Source organism: Lycium ferocissimum, chromosome 8 (assembly GCF_029784015.1).
Source record: "Lycium ferocissimum isolate CSIRO_LF1 chromosome 8, AGI_CSIRO_Lferr_CH_V1, whole genome shotgun sequence".
NCBI lineage: Eukaryota > Viridiplantae > Streptophyta > Magnoliopsida > Solanales > Solanaceae > Lycium > Lycium ferocissimum.
Window position 1 is genome coordinate 28,895,830 of NC_081349.1, and position 17,847 is coordinate 28,913,676.

A 17,847-nucleotide genomic window follows, 5' to 3' on the forward strand; every position below is an offset into this window, starting at 1 on the left:
GTTTACTGCTTTTGACTTCTCCCTTGGAGCCAGTGATGTATACTAGGATTGGACATGTCTACTCCTTCACATTTTAATCCAATGTCATATACTCCACTATAATTTATAAAAGGCAATTCGGTGCACTAAGCTACTATTACGCGTAAGGTTCGAAGAAGGGTCTGACCCCATTGGATCTATTATACACAACTTTATCTCACATTTTCGCAAGAGATGGTTTCCATGATTTGAACGTGTGATCTCTTGGTTACGCAACAAGAACTCCTACAGTTACACCAATATCATATTTTATGCTACAGTAAATTGCTGACAGCAGCTTGCATGCAGTCAGCAAGCATCCATGTAATGAGTTGCAGAATTGTTTTCTGGAATAGGCAAAACTGCAGTGTCTTTAAAGCTTGTTCGCAAAACACAAGACCGCAAAGGGTACTTTCTTTGGGACAGACTATATGAATCTGTGCTTTTGCTCAAACATTGTATGTGTTAAGAAATTCACTAAGTATCTATAAATATTTGGTTGTTGAAGCCAATCATTATTGTATATTATTTGAGGTCACTGTAAATACTCATAAACTTCAAATCCCCAATCCGCCTCAGACTGATCATGTTGTTCCATTTAAAATCATAACTTCAACATATATCCTTTACTGTAAGAACTCTTTATAAATTGACTAGTTTTACGCTGCTTGTCAAGTCTATTATTGCAGAATGAATCCTCATTCTCCTATAGTTTCACAGCTTACAATGTTGAATGTACCAGATTTGATAATATTAATTACTAACTTGAACAGACTAGCTAAAAATAAAATATAAAAGCCACTTTCTAGTGACTAATCTAATTTAGACTGAACTTGAATGGTTGAATGGAAGAAAGATGCCAGTGACAATTATTTTCAGGAACTTAGATTCCATCACCATCAAATGAAAAGGAACTCTTGAAATACATTGGAGAATACATAAGACAAATTAACATCTTAACTCTATGCTGAGTCGAGCATCATTATACTAATTACTAAATGAGGAGTTAACTAAAATCAATCCTCCTCTTTCCTCGGACTAAATTATTTCCCTAATTTTAGGGTTGCGACAACAAGGAAGGGTAACATGATATGTACAGAAACATATTCTTACAACTACTCTACATGGCAGCTATTTGCGATGCCCTGATGATGCCATGAGAATCGCAACAGCTGCTGTAAACATAAACAACATGGCTCCAAGGAGTGTATATGTTTTCCTTGATGACCTTCTGTACTCACCAAACAAAATCACCCCCCAAAATGTGCTCACAAGAGGCAGTGCCTGAAATTTGCAACATATAGCAAATGACCAAGTATGTTTAATATAGAGAATGATATACAGAAATCAATCCGATAATACATACTCCCTCCGGTTCATTTTGACTGAGCACGATGTTAAGAAATAAAGAAATACTTTTGTAGGACTTATGGACTTAAACATGCCATGAAATTTGTGTGGCCGTAAAGTCATGTCACTAGTAAAACTGGAAGTTCAAAGTTAAAATTGTTTTCAAATACAGAATGGTGTCATTTTTTTTGGGTTTAAAATAAAAGGAAAATAGTATCACAACTAGAACAAAGGGTATTATTACTCTTAATTGTCTAACATCAACAGTTTCTAGAATCAGCAGGTGTATGCTTTTTCCTTTTTCAGATTCTTTAATGGAAAGTTCATTATGTAACTCCACTATAAGATTTTTGCAGAGCTGTAATAAAATCAGATAAAGGAGGAAGGTTCCTTAAGTTGTGGATTCATATAGTCAACTCAGAATTTCTTGGGAAATGAGGCGGCGTTGATATATAGTCAGACCTCTCTATAACAGTCATCTTCTATAACAACATTTCACTATAATGGCCAAATTTTATTTGTAACTGATTTTTCATGTTATGTTATATTATATATTCTCTATAACATTTTGCTATAGCAGCCAAAAAGTATCCAGACAAATGACGCCGTTATAAAGAGCTTTGACTGTATATTGAAAGTATAGTCTGCTGATAAATGCACAAACCTGAACAGCGTCTGCAGCTGCGTATCCAGCTGCTTGACCCCCCATGAATTGGAGACCATTACCAAAGCCACATAGAAGTCCAGCCAAAAGGGCCCAACCTCTTCCATTCCAGTCGTTGAGATAAGCCGTGAACGACGACTTGGGTGCATTTAGTATAGGGTAGTACAAGAATGTGAGGTTCAAAACCATGGCGATCAAGAAACAAAAGGACGAGAAGTAGAAAAATGCTGTATAGACAGTCAAGTGAGGAACTCCGTCTTTGAGAGTATGCCATTGATCATTTGTGGCTAGGTTGAATGCGGGTGAGAACATGGAGAAGCAAATCCCAGCAAAGAATGTTATGGCCAAACCAATGAACGTGCCCTTCCCGAAAACCTGCAAGCATACACAAATTTTGACAATTAGGATGTAACTACAATATATTTCACAAAAACATTAGTAGGTTATTCTGCTGTTGTTACACCTAAATTAATTTCGTGTTTGACAAGAATCTTCTTATAGCTTGTTTGGCCAAAGCTTCCGAAATTTGCTTATTTTGAAAAGTGCTTTTTGCCAGAAGTGCTTTTAGAAAAAAAAATACTTTTAGAGAGTAATGGTTGGTGTTTGGCTAATCAATTTGAAAAGCACTATTGCCAATGTTAAAGCAGTACCTTGTGCTTGGCCCAATGTTACAAAAGTGTTTCTTGGCAATATACTTTTTCTAGCTTCTGAAAATTCGCTTCCGATAAGATTCAAAAGCACTTACTCCCTCTGTTTCAATTTATGTGAACCTATTTCCTTTTTAGTATATGACAAAATGAATGACCTCTTTCCTAATTTGGAAACAAATTCACTTTATGAAATGATTTACAGCCACACAAATATTCAAGACTTATTTTGAACCACAAGTTTCAAAAGTCTTCACTCTTTCTTAAATGTCGTGTCCAGTCAAATGTGTTCACATAAATTGAAACGGAGGGAGTATTTTTTTTTCCTAAGCTTGGCCAAACACTTCAAGTTTCTATAAGCACATAGACATGAGCACTTTTGGCTTCCCAGAATCTGGCCAAACAGGCTATTAGTCTGGTTAGAGACTTTACAGGCAAAGTATAACGATAAAGTTGAGTTTTGGAGAATCGCTATTTTAGACTACCCTTAGTTTGCCTTCACAGGAAAAGAAATTCCAACCTTGATTGATCTCGTGTTCTCAAGTTCTATAAGGAAAGCCGCAGTCCCAAATTTTGCCTTTCCAGAAGCACCTCCATCCTCCAGATCATTTGTACTACCTGAGGAATTTCAGCATCGCGAAATTTTATAAGAAATAGAAAAAAGAAGCCTGCCAATCTAAATAATGGAGAAGATATGGGAATTCATATTCTAACTGCTCTGGCTCACAGTACCTGGATTAAAATTTGTTTGTTTGAAGGAAGAAATTCCATTAGTCCTGCAAATGTGCAATTAAGTCGGACATCAATTTTATGTGATTATTGGCCAAATTTTATAACAGTGTAGACGCAAATGTGCAAGTGCAAGTGCTCTAGTTCTGTACGTTTACACGACATGGTTATGACATGGAGCTAAAGCGAAAACAAGGCTGGTTTCCTTCAAAAGAAAGGAGACCATAATATTATAAGATTTAACCAAGAATGCATACCCTACTCCATCTTTATAGTCATTTGAATAATTATCAAGCTTGGTTTTGTTATCAGCGTTGTTGGACGAATGAACAGCAGAGCCTAAACAAACGGCAATCAAGAAGCATCCAACTCCAGAAAACAGAATCTCAGCTTTGTTAATTTTGTCATCAAGGTAATAATTCAAGGTCGTTCCTGTCATAACCAAATAGCAAATGTCATGTTTCAACCGACTCATTTCAGAAAAACAAAAGTTGCTGAAGTTAAAACGATACCTATAACGACTGTAATGCTTGCAGAGACCACTTCAGTGACCGACAAACCAACAAAAGCCCAAGCATATTGAGTTGAGAGGTTCCCAAGACTGAGGACCATCCCTCCAACCATTGCAAACAAGACACTCGGCCAATTATCCTGCAATGTTCGAATCGAAACAAAAGAAACTATTGTCTTAAAGGATAGCCAATCTTAACAGAAACATGCATTAAAAAGTAAGAAACACAAAAATGGATATATCAGATAACATGGGCGACTGCTGCGTTCTATATAAGGTACTCTAAAGGAAGACATGTTACAGTTAATACGAAGCACATTACAAATGTCACTCAAACTTCAGATTGAGGGAGAAAATTTTATCAGGTAAATAAAAATTGATGAAAAAACATGTGAATAAATCAAAATCCAGGTGATTAGGGTCAAATCCAGCAGAAAGTAACAGAACAGAAGATGTTTATGAATAATATTATTCTCAAACATGATCTTATATGAATTGATAAAAGCTCATACATATCTCTCTTTTAAAAAATAAGAGGAGTATAAATCAATCCCTAATTTAGCTCTACCTATCAAACAAAAGTATATGCTATCTGGTCATCATTGTTAGCAACAAAAGAAAATTGCTGCCGCATTATAGATTTAATTTGCTTTTTTACATATTATCGTTTCGAAAAGGTGCCAGATGTTTCTTGTACTTAATTAACTAGAAAGATATCCTGACACAGAAGTGGCCTGTAGACATTCCATTTTCCAGATTGAACAATGCGTTAAATCGAACACTAGAAACATTGGCCTGAAAAATACAGCTGGTATCTTGCAACAATGCCTAATCCCATCTGAGAACACATCAAGTTCTTGACTTCAAAATAAAAATAAACAATAAGGGATAATTACATTTTTGGACCAGTCAAGAAAATAATAGCCACCAAATGTATAGGTTTTGAACATTAAGTACAAATATACATATAATATACATATTGTATACATATAATACACATAATCAGTGTGAATGTTTTGCATATTTTGGCTAGCGCCCGCAATTAATTTCGAGCGACGGGCCAAAAATGAAAAAGAACACTAACCTGAGAGAGTTGAGTGAGGAAATCAGGCCTTTCTGGTGTGCTTGATCCAAACTGACCAAAGGTGAAAGCAATGATCACAGCAGCCAATAGATTGGTAATCGTATAATCAAGATAAGTATGTTGAGGAAGACGCCCTCGCCTTTCGAGCAACGTCAGTAAAGCTGGCCATGTCCCTAACAATAAAAGAGACAATAGCATACAAGCTATAGCCCCACCTTTGCTCTCTACCATATACATCTTCAATCCACTAGATAATACCCTTTCTGGTGAAAATATTATCCACTTGGGAGCACTCCAATAGTCCTATCAAAATAAGGAAAACATTAAAGATTGAATCTTTTAACTGTTCAACAGATTAACACATCAAATTTCATTGCCTGCATCCAGTATCAATGCAAATCAGCAAACAGCTCCTCCACTGCCATGGGGACCACATCCCCAGGGACAGGGAACTGGTATTTGTCATATACATATCTGTCTGCATCCTAAGAAACCACAAAGATAGAAACTTTACCAGTCTGTTTAACAAGAAAAAGTAACATACTCACATAATTCCCTAAATACTTGAAGAAAAAAAAACAGTGTGAACAATCTGAGTATAGCACAAATAAGTGGAAAACATTGATTGATCACAAGTAAGAAGATTTCTAGTGATTCTTAATTTGCTTTATTGACTGCAAAATTATAGCTTTCACAAACCATTTTGCACAGAAAAAATCAAGTCTTTCTCTCAAACATGAGAACCCAATTTACTCACCATATCAGATTGCAAAAGGGTATCAAGAATCTTAAATAAAAAGAAAAATGAAAAAAGAAAAAAAAGTGAACACTTTTGTGGACTTAACCACCATTTGGGCCACCAAATATCCATTTGTTGCTTCCCAAACATGAACTTCTCATCATGTCAAAAGGCCAAAAAGAGTATTAAAAATTAATTTTCAATTCCAAAAAAATGAATCTTTCAACAATAAACAATATGTACAGACGTGCAAACACAAGCAACAGAAAAAAAAAAAAAAAAGATTAAAGGTTCTTGATTTTTTATTTTTATTTTCACTACAAGAAAAAGATAGATAACTAACCTATTAAGAGACCCCACCAAAAGGATTATCAAGAACCCCACTTATTAACAAGAATGTTACTCCAAAATGTACAGCAAAAATGGGATCTTACTGAAGAAGAAGAAGCAAAGCAAAGTGAGATTTGGAAAAGTTAGAAGCATTGGTTTTTTTTGGCAACTGCAAACATAGTACTATCTTTATATATATAATCATAGAAACTCCCATTGTACTTGGGATATGAATTTCAACTAGGACATTATAATAATGATGATATACTATTAGTTATAAATATTATAAGTATATTTTGTGCAAATGATTGTTGTACTTAGCTGTGAATCATGGTGTCAGAATCTTGGCTGTCTGATTCTTGGAATCTACGGCTTAAATTGTGTTATGTGACCATCTGGCCAATATAATAGGCGGTCAAATTGCATGCAGACAATTTTCTATGGACGTCACTTTCATAGTGCCTCATTTATTGGGGTGATTGTTGAAAGTTGAAATGTGGAAATTCATAAAAAAAATATTAAAAAAAAATTGTCTTTTTCTGGGGCAGGTCAATGTTCTTTGTCATTTTTTCTTTGTTTTTATTCTTTTTGAAAATTCTCTTCTTATATCTTCCGGGTCAATTGGTTTTGTAATTTTTTACTAGTAGTTTATTTTTATTACATTTGTACACGTAATAGAATTAAAACAACACGTAAATTTTTTGAAAAGATCATATATTCTATTCAAATTATAAGTGATAGTACCAAATCATTACACGATAAGTTTTATGAAGTATCTGTTAGCTTTCCTTTCATTGGACAAGTCAACTCTCTCGCTCTTTCTCCCTCCTCATTTTTTTTATGGGATTTGACTTATATTTTCTACGTCTTATTTTAAATGTTAGTTTAGCTTTTTGACGCGATTAAGAAAATGATAAATATAATATAAGATTTATTAAATTATCCCTATTAATAAAAAGTAAATTAATATCATCCTCTTAAATATTGTGCGATTAAGGGTATAGTTGAAAATAATTATCAACTTAGTCATGAATTTCTAAAGTGATAATTATTTTGAAATAATTTTTAGAGCTAAAGTGAAGATTAATTTGGGACGGGAAGTACTCGATTAATACATTTTGACAAATTATAACAAGTTATTATTTTGATTTTTCATAATACCAAATTAAACTCAATTATAAAAAGTTACTTTTATTTTTGATTTTTCATGTTTTAATAACATTGGATTATTTACTTTTGAATTTTCTCATTTCCACTCATTCAAGTGGGAAGGTTTCATAATGTAGAAAATGACACAAAAACGTTAGGCACGTGTCAACTAAAGTATGGTTTAAGTTTGATAATCCTAGCTTGAAGTTTGAAATTTTCAATTAAGGTATAAGAGCTTATATGAATAATTTTAGCACCAATCTTTTTCAACAAGCGCAATTGCTGACTTGACTAGAGTGTTTTAAATGTTAACATATGTACATTTAATTAACAAATCCAACCTTTAATCGCAGAAATTTAAAAGTTAATTAATGTACTGACACCTGTGTTAATTTAAATTTTATTCGTTGTTTTTCTTCTGTGTGATTTTGACACCTCTCTCTTTTTACTCAACATTTTGACTCATAATTAGCATACACACTTACTCGTTGATGTTCACTATTAAGGGATCTGGTTATGTGAAAAACGTTTACTGTTAATAAATAATAAATAAAACTAACATAGTTTTTTAGAAAATGCTACACTTATAAGAATACAGCATATGGGGGAATCTTAAAAAATATTTCAAGAATCATTTACTAACACGAAGCATATAAGAAACAAAGACGTATACCCTTAAGAAAAGTAACAAGAATCACTAATTACGGGCTAAAACGAAAACGAAAAGGGACAAAACATTGAACAAAGTTGTGTTTTGGACTATCTATTGTGGCTTCTCAAACGTGAAAGCCTCGTCATAATGTCAAAAGTCAAGAAGATATATCCACAGAATTAATAAACAAAATCAATTATGAATACTACTCAAACGCAAACAAAAAATAGAACATTAAAAAAAATAGGAATTAGCGGCAGACAATGTCTGTCACTAAATAGCATAAATCCATTGCTAATCATAATTAAGGACGAATTACCAAATTTATGTTAGCTACAAATTATTTAACAATAAAATTAGCAACAAAAATTCGTAGTTAATTTCTGTTTTTCTAGTGTAGAGTAAGAGAGAAACAGACAGAGAACATACCAATTATTAAACCCCACCAAATTAAATGGTATCCAAGAACTCTATTTCACATCAAGATTGGAACTCCAAACAAAAGGGTGATGTTTACTTCTTTAGCTATGATGAAGGGGGAGAAAAAGAAGCAAAACAAATTGAGGTAATGGAAAGTGGGAAGTATTGGTTTATATAAGTAACTACAAAGAGAGAGAACGATATGTATAAAATTAATTCACATTACGACATTTTACATGAGATATCCACAGTAGTACAGCATATATCAGCCATTCTTTTTTTATCTTAACAAATGATTATAATTGCTTAGGTGTAAGTGAATATATTCATGTTCATGCTCTAGTATATATGTGTAACCATGTGACTAAAAAGTCTTCAGCGAGCAAATTGTGCGGTGACAATTTGTATGCATGTCACTTCATAGTTGACCGGGACAGATAACATTTGACTGTACCCGATCGGCAAAATTCAGTAGTTTTGAATTAAATTTGTATTTTTCGTAATAAATCCATTTAATATATATATTAGTTTAAAATTTAGTAATTCAAAATAGTTAAAAATTTCGAGTTCATAAACTTTAGATCTTGAATCCGTCCTAGATTTGTTAAAAGTTGGGATACGGTATTAATAATGTCTTTCTCCTAGCATGGGTAGATGTCTATTTTCCATTTTTTCCTCATATTCTTTTTCAAAGTCTTCCCCTTTTCCCGTATATTGGGGATAAGCCAACCAAGATCGATGTCGATAGCCTAATTAAGGTGAGCACGATGATGAGTTATGGTAAGCCTTTATCATAATTTATTTGATAACAAAGTTTGTTTAGGCTGCCCAACTAGTATAATGCTACTCTTCTCAAGCCGGGGAAATAATAAACTTAACAATTTATTTTAAAATAATAATAATAATAATAATAATAATAATAATAATAATAATAATAAAGAATGTAAAAAAATGAGATAATAAGCTAAAGAGAGAAGAAAGTGTAGAGGTGAAAACTAAAACGAGAGACATGGTGTGTGTGTGTGTATATATATATATATTAGTTAGTTAGTTATAGTTATTCCAAGGATCTGAAGCTGTGTTACTACTTTAAATATTGATAGATTATAAACTAAACTTTAAAAATGCTATAGTTCTAAGTAAAATAGTAACACTTTCAAGAGTTTTTCTCAAGAAAATAGAACATATATATGCAAAAAGGTGATATAATAAGCTAAAAAGTAGTTAAAACGAGGGATATTTGGTATGGTGGAATTTTTTTCTTCTAAAAAATCTTTTTCTCGATAAAATTATCTCCTTTTCTTATATTTGACTACATTAAATGGTGAATAATATTCGTTTTTACATTGATATTTATAAAAAAGAAAGTTGGATAGTAGTATACATCAATGAATAGCTATAGTTGTTATAAACATTTCTGTTTTAGGATTGAGATAGGTATCTTCTCCACATCCATTGATTTAGAATTTTAAAGTTGCCTTTCTTTTGGAATCTTTGGACCAAAAGTCAAATCTCGTGCCCTTTTTGTCCTTTGCTCTTTTAATCATTCGAAACTTAAGGTATAAAGCTTAAATAAATAGGTTTTTTACAAGAAAAAATATGAACCTATGTAAAATCAGAGCAACCTTTTCTGACGAACAAGCGAAATTGCTGACCTGACTAAAGTGTTTTAAATATAAAGATTCTAGAATTTCTTAAACGTTAATTGCATATGTATACTATAATTCACAAATCCTACCTTTATGCTAATAAAGCTTTAAAACTTAAAGACTTTATAATTATCAAACTAAATTTTTATAATTAAATTTTATCGTTGTTTTCCTACTCAATGTAATTTGGGAGGCTAGCTCCACTATATTATCCACCCTTTTTTGCCAATTTTTCAACTCATACGCAGAGTGAACACTTATTCGTCGACTAGTGGTTACCGAGCGTTGGGGTGGATGCCTGGATTATAATTTGATTCGGTTTCGAATATCAAATGAGAAAAAATAAGATTGCGAGAGCTTTCGCTCTTTGATGGGCTTATACAGGACAAATCTGAATTAGTCCGAACCCAAAACAGATACCGTGCACAAACTAAAAAAGCTCATATATACTCGTGGTTGATGAGGCAAAAATTCTTCATGGTTGGCTTTATAGGGTGCAAATTCGGATTAATGGGGCTAGTGAATTGTGGACATCGAATGGTTAGTTAATCAAAAGAAGAAGAAAAGTGACTTGGTTGTATAAATATAATAAATAATCTCCTCCTTTCTCAAACTTGAAAATGCATACACAAAGTTCTCCTGCAGACACAAGCAACAAAAAGGAAGAGTACCAAAAAAAAAAAAAAAAAAAAAAGGGATAGATAACGCACCAATTATAGGAAAACAACGAAAATACTTCCAAGAACTCCACTTTCCTAGGAGTACAGCAAAAGGGGAATTTCTAGCAATTTTGAAGGAGGAGATAAGAAGAAGCAAAGCAAGTGATGATGAGATTTTTTGAAAGTGGGAAGCATTGGTTTTTATAGATGACTTCAAAGAGAGGGAAGTAGAATAAATTATATGAACTTCCGTTATGGCTTGAAAAAGAAAAACATCAATAGTGGCTGTAGTGTACATGGGATATCTCTACAGTAGTGTAGTATATATCAACCATTCTTTTGTGTACGAGTAATTGTTGGCTTAGCTGTGAATATTAGGGTGCAATTCGCAGAATTGCCCTTCTTTTGGGCTGGTCTTTAAATTTTGTCCCTCATATTTGAAATCTTTAACTTTTGCGCTTATTAAAACCTGGGTTCCATGTTCGAACCCCCACTCACGGTCAAAAATTTTAAAAAATTCGCAAAGCAAAGTTTAAATTTCGCTATGCGCCGCCACCAACATTTAAGGAATTACCAAAGTTATGTCGGACCCGGCATACTTATGCCTTATGGGCAACTTGGCATAAGTATGCCGAGTCACGCATAACTTTGGTAATTTCTTCACAAGTTTATGCCGGTCCGACATACTTTTTAATAAAACTTTTAGTTAAGCCTTAACTAAAAGTCTTTCTGTTATGCGCGGGGCATAAGCGCCGCGTTTTACGCCCTATAAGGCATAACTTTTCCCTTAAGACATAGATTTTGTCTTATAAGCGCAAATTTTTAGTTATACCTTAGGAAAAGTTCCGCCTTATGGGGATACTTATTTTTAGTTATGCGCAGATACTTTTAGCTGTGCCTTAACTAAAAGTCTACCCCATAAGGTATAACTAGGAAAAGACTTTTATTTAAGGCTTAAATAAAAGTTTGCCATAAGTATGCCGGACCCGGCATAAAAGTGTTAAGGAATTACCAAAGTTATGCCGGATCAGGCATACTTATGCCAAGTCTGCCCATAAAGCATGAGTATGCCGGATCTGGCATAACTTTGGTAATTCCTTAACAAGTGTATGCCAGGTCCGGCATACACGGGACCTAAACCTTGCCTCGCAATTTTTTTTTTTTTAATTTATGCTTGAGCGGGGGTTCGAACCCAGAACCTCATGATTTCGCGTGAACGCTCGGGGTTGCAACGCGAAGGGAAAAAATTAAAGACCGTAAATATGAGGGGCATAATTTAAAGACCGCAAATATAGGGGCAAAATTTAAAGACCACCCCAAAAGAAGGGCAATCCGCGCAAAAAAATGAATATTAGGGGTGTAAATGGACCAGGTTGGTTCAGGTTTTTTAAAGACCAAGTCAAATCAATTACATCGGGTTTTTAAATTTATAAATCAAACCAAACCAACAAAGGTCAGGTTTTTCAACTTCGGCTTTTCTCGGTTTTTTCGGGTTTTTTCCGGTAAAGTCTTCATACAAAACATATAACTTGTACTTCAAATATTTCTTTAGTCCTAGTAAGATAAGACTATCTAATTAAGATATTTATTAAGAAAATAACACAAAAGTGAGATGAGAGAGGACGACATTGCGCTAACATATATATTCAACGAAAAAAATTAATGAAATTGCATAAAATAAAATAATCTAAAAGTACTAAGTCATGCTACAATAAATACAGCTAATAGATAAGGCATGTAGAAAATGATCATAATATAAAAGTACTAAGTTATGCTAAAATAAGTACGGCTAATAAGTATTAATTACATGACTAGATATTAAAGAAAAAAATAAAATTATGTATTTTCGCTTTCTAAACTAATATAATACTAAAGAATAGATATCAAAATTATAGTCATTCCAGTGTTAGATGTGAATTTCTTTTGTCAACATTAGCATTGATTTGATTTTTGTTGAGTTTTACTTAAGTTACTAATATTATTGGGCTATAAAACTTATTGGACCATTCAAAATTCTAATTCCAAGCTTGAAATAATATGTTAAAAGACAAAAAACTATGAAAAAGTTAAAGAAACATTTATAAGTTACATTAAAATTAAATATTTTTATGTATAAAATATGTTTGAAATTTTATAAATGTAATGTCGGGTTGGTTTGATTCGGTTTGACCTTTTTTAGTTAAAACCAAACCAAACCAAACCAATAGTGTTCGGGTTTTTCTTTTAAAACCAAACCACTAATCGGATTTTTTTTTTGGTTTGGATTATCGGTTTGTGCGGTTTGTCGGTTTTTTTTTTGTACACCCCTAGTGAATATTATTGTTGTCTTTCCAAGAGTCTAGCTAAGAGTAAATAATTCTTTTTCTATCATTAGATATTGGGAATTTATTGGCTCAATTAATTGCTTTTACTTGAGCAGGGGATCTATCGGAAACAACATCTCTATCTCTGTTGCGGTAGGGGTAATGAAGTCCTGCGTTCCTCACTAATGCATAAGGTATTACATTGAAGATGCGTTATTATGTATCGATCGGCTCAACTAATTTAGATTTATATCTCATAATAAGACTCATTTAAAGAGAAACACTCTTTATTAACAAAAATTACATTCCCAAAATTCAAACTCGAATTTGTTTAATTACGAGTGGAGAAATCTCATCTGTTATATCGGTATACGTAACCATGTGACTAAAAGTCTTGGGTGACCAATTTGAATGGTGACAATTTGTATGCATGTCACTTCATACAATCTCCAAAAAGAAGGGGAAATATTAATATGCTTATTAGTAGGGTATATATTGTTGAAAGTTGGAATAGGATATTAATAATTTCTGTCTTCTTCCTTGTATGGGTCAATATTCTATTTTCCATTTTTCCTTACATTCTTTTTTAAAGTCTTCTTTTGTTTTTCGTATATTAACGATAGGCTAATCAACATCGGATATAGTTGATTTTTCTGTAAAATTCTATTTCAATGATATAGACGGTCCAAGATAGCACACTTTAATGAGTTAAGGTGGGCCCATTTTACCACATATCTCTTTCTTTCCTTTTTTTTTTTTTTTTGAACCTTTTTTGACCATCAAGTCTACATTCAATTCACTTAAAATTTATCATAATATACTTAATGAAAAAGATTAATTATCATAACATATTCAATGACAATACCTTTTTAAGCTGGCTCCCCACATAGTGTAATGGTAGTGTGCTACTCTTCTCATGATGTGGTAATATATACTATATATTTACAATTTTATAAAAGGTATTTCTAAAGGATGTACAAGTATGAGATAATACGCTTTAGAGCAGTTACAGAAAGTGCAATGGAGAAAACTAAAAGGAGAGACATGGTATAACTAGATAACTTAGTTATTCCAAGGATCTGAAGCTTTGTTACTACTTTAAGTATAGATAGATTATAAATTAAATTGTCTAAAAATGGTATAAGTCTAAGTAAAATGGTACTGCTTTCACTAGTTTTTTTAAAGCAAATAGAACAGATGCAAAAAGGTGAAATAATAAGCTAAGAATTAGTTAAAAACAACGGATATTTTGTATGGTGGAATTTTTTTTGTTCTAAAAATTCTTTTTCTCGATAAAATTATTTCTTTTCTTATATTTGACTACCTTAAATTTTGAAGAATATTCGTTTTCAAATTAATATTGTAAGGAAAAAAAAACGGTTGGATAGTAGTATACATAAATGAATAGGTATAGTAAAAAATATTTCCTTTTTAGGGTTAAAGATAGGTATCTTCTCCTCCTCCCCCTTTAGTTGCGCTGAAAAGGCATCAATCTCCACATCCACAGATTTGGAATTTTAAAGTTGCCTTTCTTTGGAGCATTTGGACCAAAGGTCAGTGTTGGTGCTCTTTACTGATTAATTTAGATTCTCGTCGAACAAATTCAATATGAGGAATAAAGTCTTTTTTAGTAAGAAGTTCTTTGTCCTCATAGTTAGAACCTGCAATCTCTAATTAAAAATGATGGAAGCTTAACTATTCAATTCTTTGACATAAATATCTAGTGCTTGTTGATTTTTCAATTTTCTCTTCTCCACTAATATTAGCGCAATGATTCTTGCTAGGTAGAAATATGAGGGCACAACGAGCCTTTCTCTTAAAAAGTTTTTTTTTCTTTAAAAAAAAAATGCTAAGTGCTAACTAATCAAAGGAACGTGTATTTGATTAGTCATTATTTGAAGTTTACAAGGTACAATTATGGTCAAGAAGATTTAAAAAAACTAGGTTTTATATAAAAACAACATTAATCTAAAGACCAAACGTTTCTTAATGTGTTATCTCTTAACGTTTTAATTATTATTACTAACTTTTTCCCTGTCTCTAGGAACGCATTACCAAAAAAGTAGAATAAGAAATTCAGCAGAGAAACCTCTTATCAGACAAATGTAATCATGGAGAGTTTAGTCATGCTAAAAGATTTGTTTGACTAAATAACATATTTGACCAAATTCAGTGGAATTTTATCAAGTCGAGTAATTTAACTTTAAGAATCACAAGTTAAAGTAAAAATAAATAATTCATAGACTATGATCAAGTGATATAAATATTTTTTTTTAAAACACATGTTATATATTCCTTTTTTTTGGTATAATTACGTGCATAAGTATTTTCCCTATAAACTGATCATTTCGTAAAATTCCACCCTCTCTAACATATAGTAAAATTTTCATATCCAGTAAACTTGAGCATAGTGATGAGAATACATTCCAGGGGCAGAGTCAGAAATTCACTAAAGATAGTCAAAATATAAAGAAATAAATATGTGAAGAAGTCAAGTGGAGTTAACATATAGCATGTACATAAAAAATTAAAAAAATTACCATCAATACCATATAATTTTCTAGCAAAAATGTATCAATTAATATTCATTGTATTGTGTCACAGCTTTGTGGCAACATGAAAGGTCAAATCTCTTGGTTTCAATTTTCAATTTTCCACTACGCTCAAGTGGGAGATCTAATTATCACGTAGCAGGAGACAATAACACACAATAATTAGGCACGTTGGCGTTAAGTATGTGCCAACTAATTAATTTTCGATTAGAATTTGATTAGTCAAGAGTTTGAAGTTTAGGTATAAAGCTTAAATAAATATGTTTTGTGCAAAACAGTATGAGAAAAACTTATACAACATGCTAGACTAGTAAATATAAATCTTAGTTTAGGAACAATCTAGCTTCTTCTTTTTTTTTAAAAAACTTTTTTTTTTATTATTACATAAGGGGGTAGGGGAAGGAAATTACAACGTGGGGATTCGAACCCACGTTGTAATTTCTTGTTTTTGTTTTTCGTCTGGTGTCCGGTATCGGCATTGAAGTTTGACTATTCCGAATTCACGTAGCGTAAGGCCCACTCGGGTGAAACGCTCCCTACCAAGGATTTCTCCATAGATAGGGCTCAAACCCAAGACATTTGTTTAAGGGAGGAGCAGCTTCATCCGCTACATCACATCCTTTGGTAATACATTACTTCTATTACTTCTTAGTATTGGTACAACATAGTAACAAATACAGTCAATACTCTCTTTTTTTTTTTTAAAAAAAAAAAGTATTTTGAATGACTTTTAAAACCAAACAAGTTTTTGGAAAAGATTTGCTAAATTTCTCAATAAAACAAATTACATTAATAAAAGTTAACCTGAACTCGCCAACTTTTTGCTTTTTCGCTTTATTTATAAGCCGTCCGTTTGGTGTTGACTTCATTACAATTGTTAACATAAAAATATAATAAAGAATTCATATTTTTGAATTTTAATTAATGTACCTCCCTTCCACGCTTTATAGTCAATAGATAGAGTGCAGAGAACTCTGAAGTAGGTAATTCGAGTCTAATAAACAAATATCTTCACTTCATGCTCTCCATTGCAAATTATATGCCGTTATTTAATTGAGTAAAAAATAAAAAGAAAATTGTAATGTTATGTCATAATATATATATTTGTGTAGTTATTGGTAAGACTTTTAAAATTTATAGTCTTAAATATAGAATAACATTTTTGTGGCTATAAAAAAATTCTTAATTAGAGTAAAAAGAAAAACTTAAAATTTAGTTGTTTCCAAGTATATTGAAAAAGTAGCTACGGATTGTTATAAGGCTCCAAATATAGCTATTTATGTAAGTTACCCATATAGAAATGTGTCAATCCTTTCTGTACGAGCTAATACAAAAAAGTCGTTCTCTTTTAAATAAAGGGATTAATTCTTTTAGCTTCACTTCCCTTGACATGAGATGATTAATTGAAATGATATGATGAGAAGGATTCATATAAGTGATTTCATTTTATTTGGATTCATGAAAAGCAGTTTTTATTGTAATTTCATTTTTTCATATAGAAGACCACGGGTGTTCAGAGTTTAGTTAAAAACCAAACCAAATCGTAAATCGAACCAAACTAATTAATTTGGGTTTTGGTTTTGATGGTGATGTTAACTGTATGAAAACCAAACAAAAAAAAAAACCAAATATAAAGTTAAAGCAATTCTTAAAAATAGATTTTACAATAGTTTGATCTGAACTTTTTTTCGTATCCCAACATTTGGACAACTAGAATGCTCACATGTTAAATGTGATTAAATAAAAGGCATAGAAGGAGAAAAAAAAATCCCTCACTGTAAATGGAAGAGAGAGAAAAGTGGGAGACTGGAATTGGATGGACAAAAATAAAGGACGAAAAGGAAGGAATAAAGGGGGCATTCCGAGAATTGAACTCGGGACCTCTCGCACCCTAAGCGAGAATCATACCACTAGACCAAATGCCCTTGTTGATACTACACATTTTGTATTGTCATCTCATTTGTAAGTCTTGACTTTTTAAGAACGAGCATCGTATAATATGGTAGAATTCTCTTATGATAATCATCCACACTTGAACCCATCGATATGCCTGAAAGGTGGACCGGACATTAGGATTGTGGAAGTAAGCTTATTACTTTCTGGAAGAAAACGACCTGTTTGGCGATCCACGACACGTTTCAGCAGAACATTTTTTATCGGAACATGACATTCAATGAGCGAACTTTTTTTAGAGGAAAAACCTAAATTTGTTGAGGAAGAGCCTCGAAACATCTGATTTGGAGATAATGCTTTTACAAGCAATAAAAAAAATCATGTTTTATGCTCACCTAGATAGCCATTCAGTCTACCTCGATTCCCTTAACGTAACATAATCTTTTTTTTATCGAATGCTCGTAGCAGGGCTAAGATGAATAAGTATGGACATAGAAA

The 17,847-nt window shown here is 32.3% G+C and overlaps 1 protein-coding gene and 1 non-coding gene across 5 annotated transcripts; both read right to left on the bottom strand.

The window, feature by feature from the left end:
* Positions 1–881: 881 nt before the first annotated feature.
* LOC132067849 (ureide permease 1) lies at positions 882–10,845 on the bottom strand. 4 transcript variants are annotated; one of them, XM_059461225.1, is made up of 8 exons: positions 10,653–10,845; positions 5,004–5,306; positions 3,921–4,059; positions 3,666–3,840; positions 3,412–3,455; positions 3,200–3,297; positions 2,033–2,407; positions 882–1,302 (listed from the first exon to the last, which is right to left on the bottom strand). In XM_059461225.1, the coding sequence occupies exons 2-8, from the start codon at positions 5,238–5,240 to the stop codon at positions 1,150–1,152; spliced, it is 1,221 nt and encodes a 406-aa protein (XP_059317208.1). In that variant the 5' UTR covers positions 5,241–5,306; positions 10,653–10,845; the 3' UTR covers positions 882–1,149. The 4 variants fall into 4 exon arrangements, with proteins under 4 accessions (XP_059317208.1, XP_059317209.1, XP_059317210.1 ...); XM_059461226.1 differs by lacking the exon at positions 10,653–10,845 and adding an exon at positions 8,303–8,549; XM_059461227.1 differs by lacking the exon at positions 10,653–10,845 and adding an exon at positions 6,086–6,361.
* A 6,464-nt stretch (positions 10,846–17,309) lies between these two features.
* Positions 17,310–17,381, bottom strand: TRNAP-AGG (transfer RNA proline (anticodon AGG)). Its single transcript has one exon. It is a non-coding gene; the product is annotated as a tRNA-Pro (tRNA).
* Between the last annotated feature and the right edge of the window lie 466 nt (positions 17,382–17,847).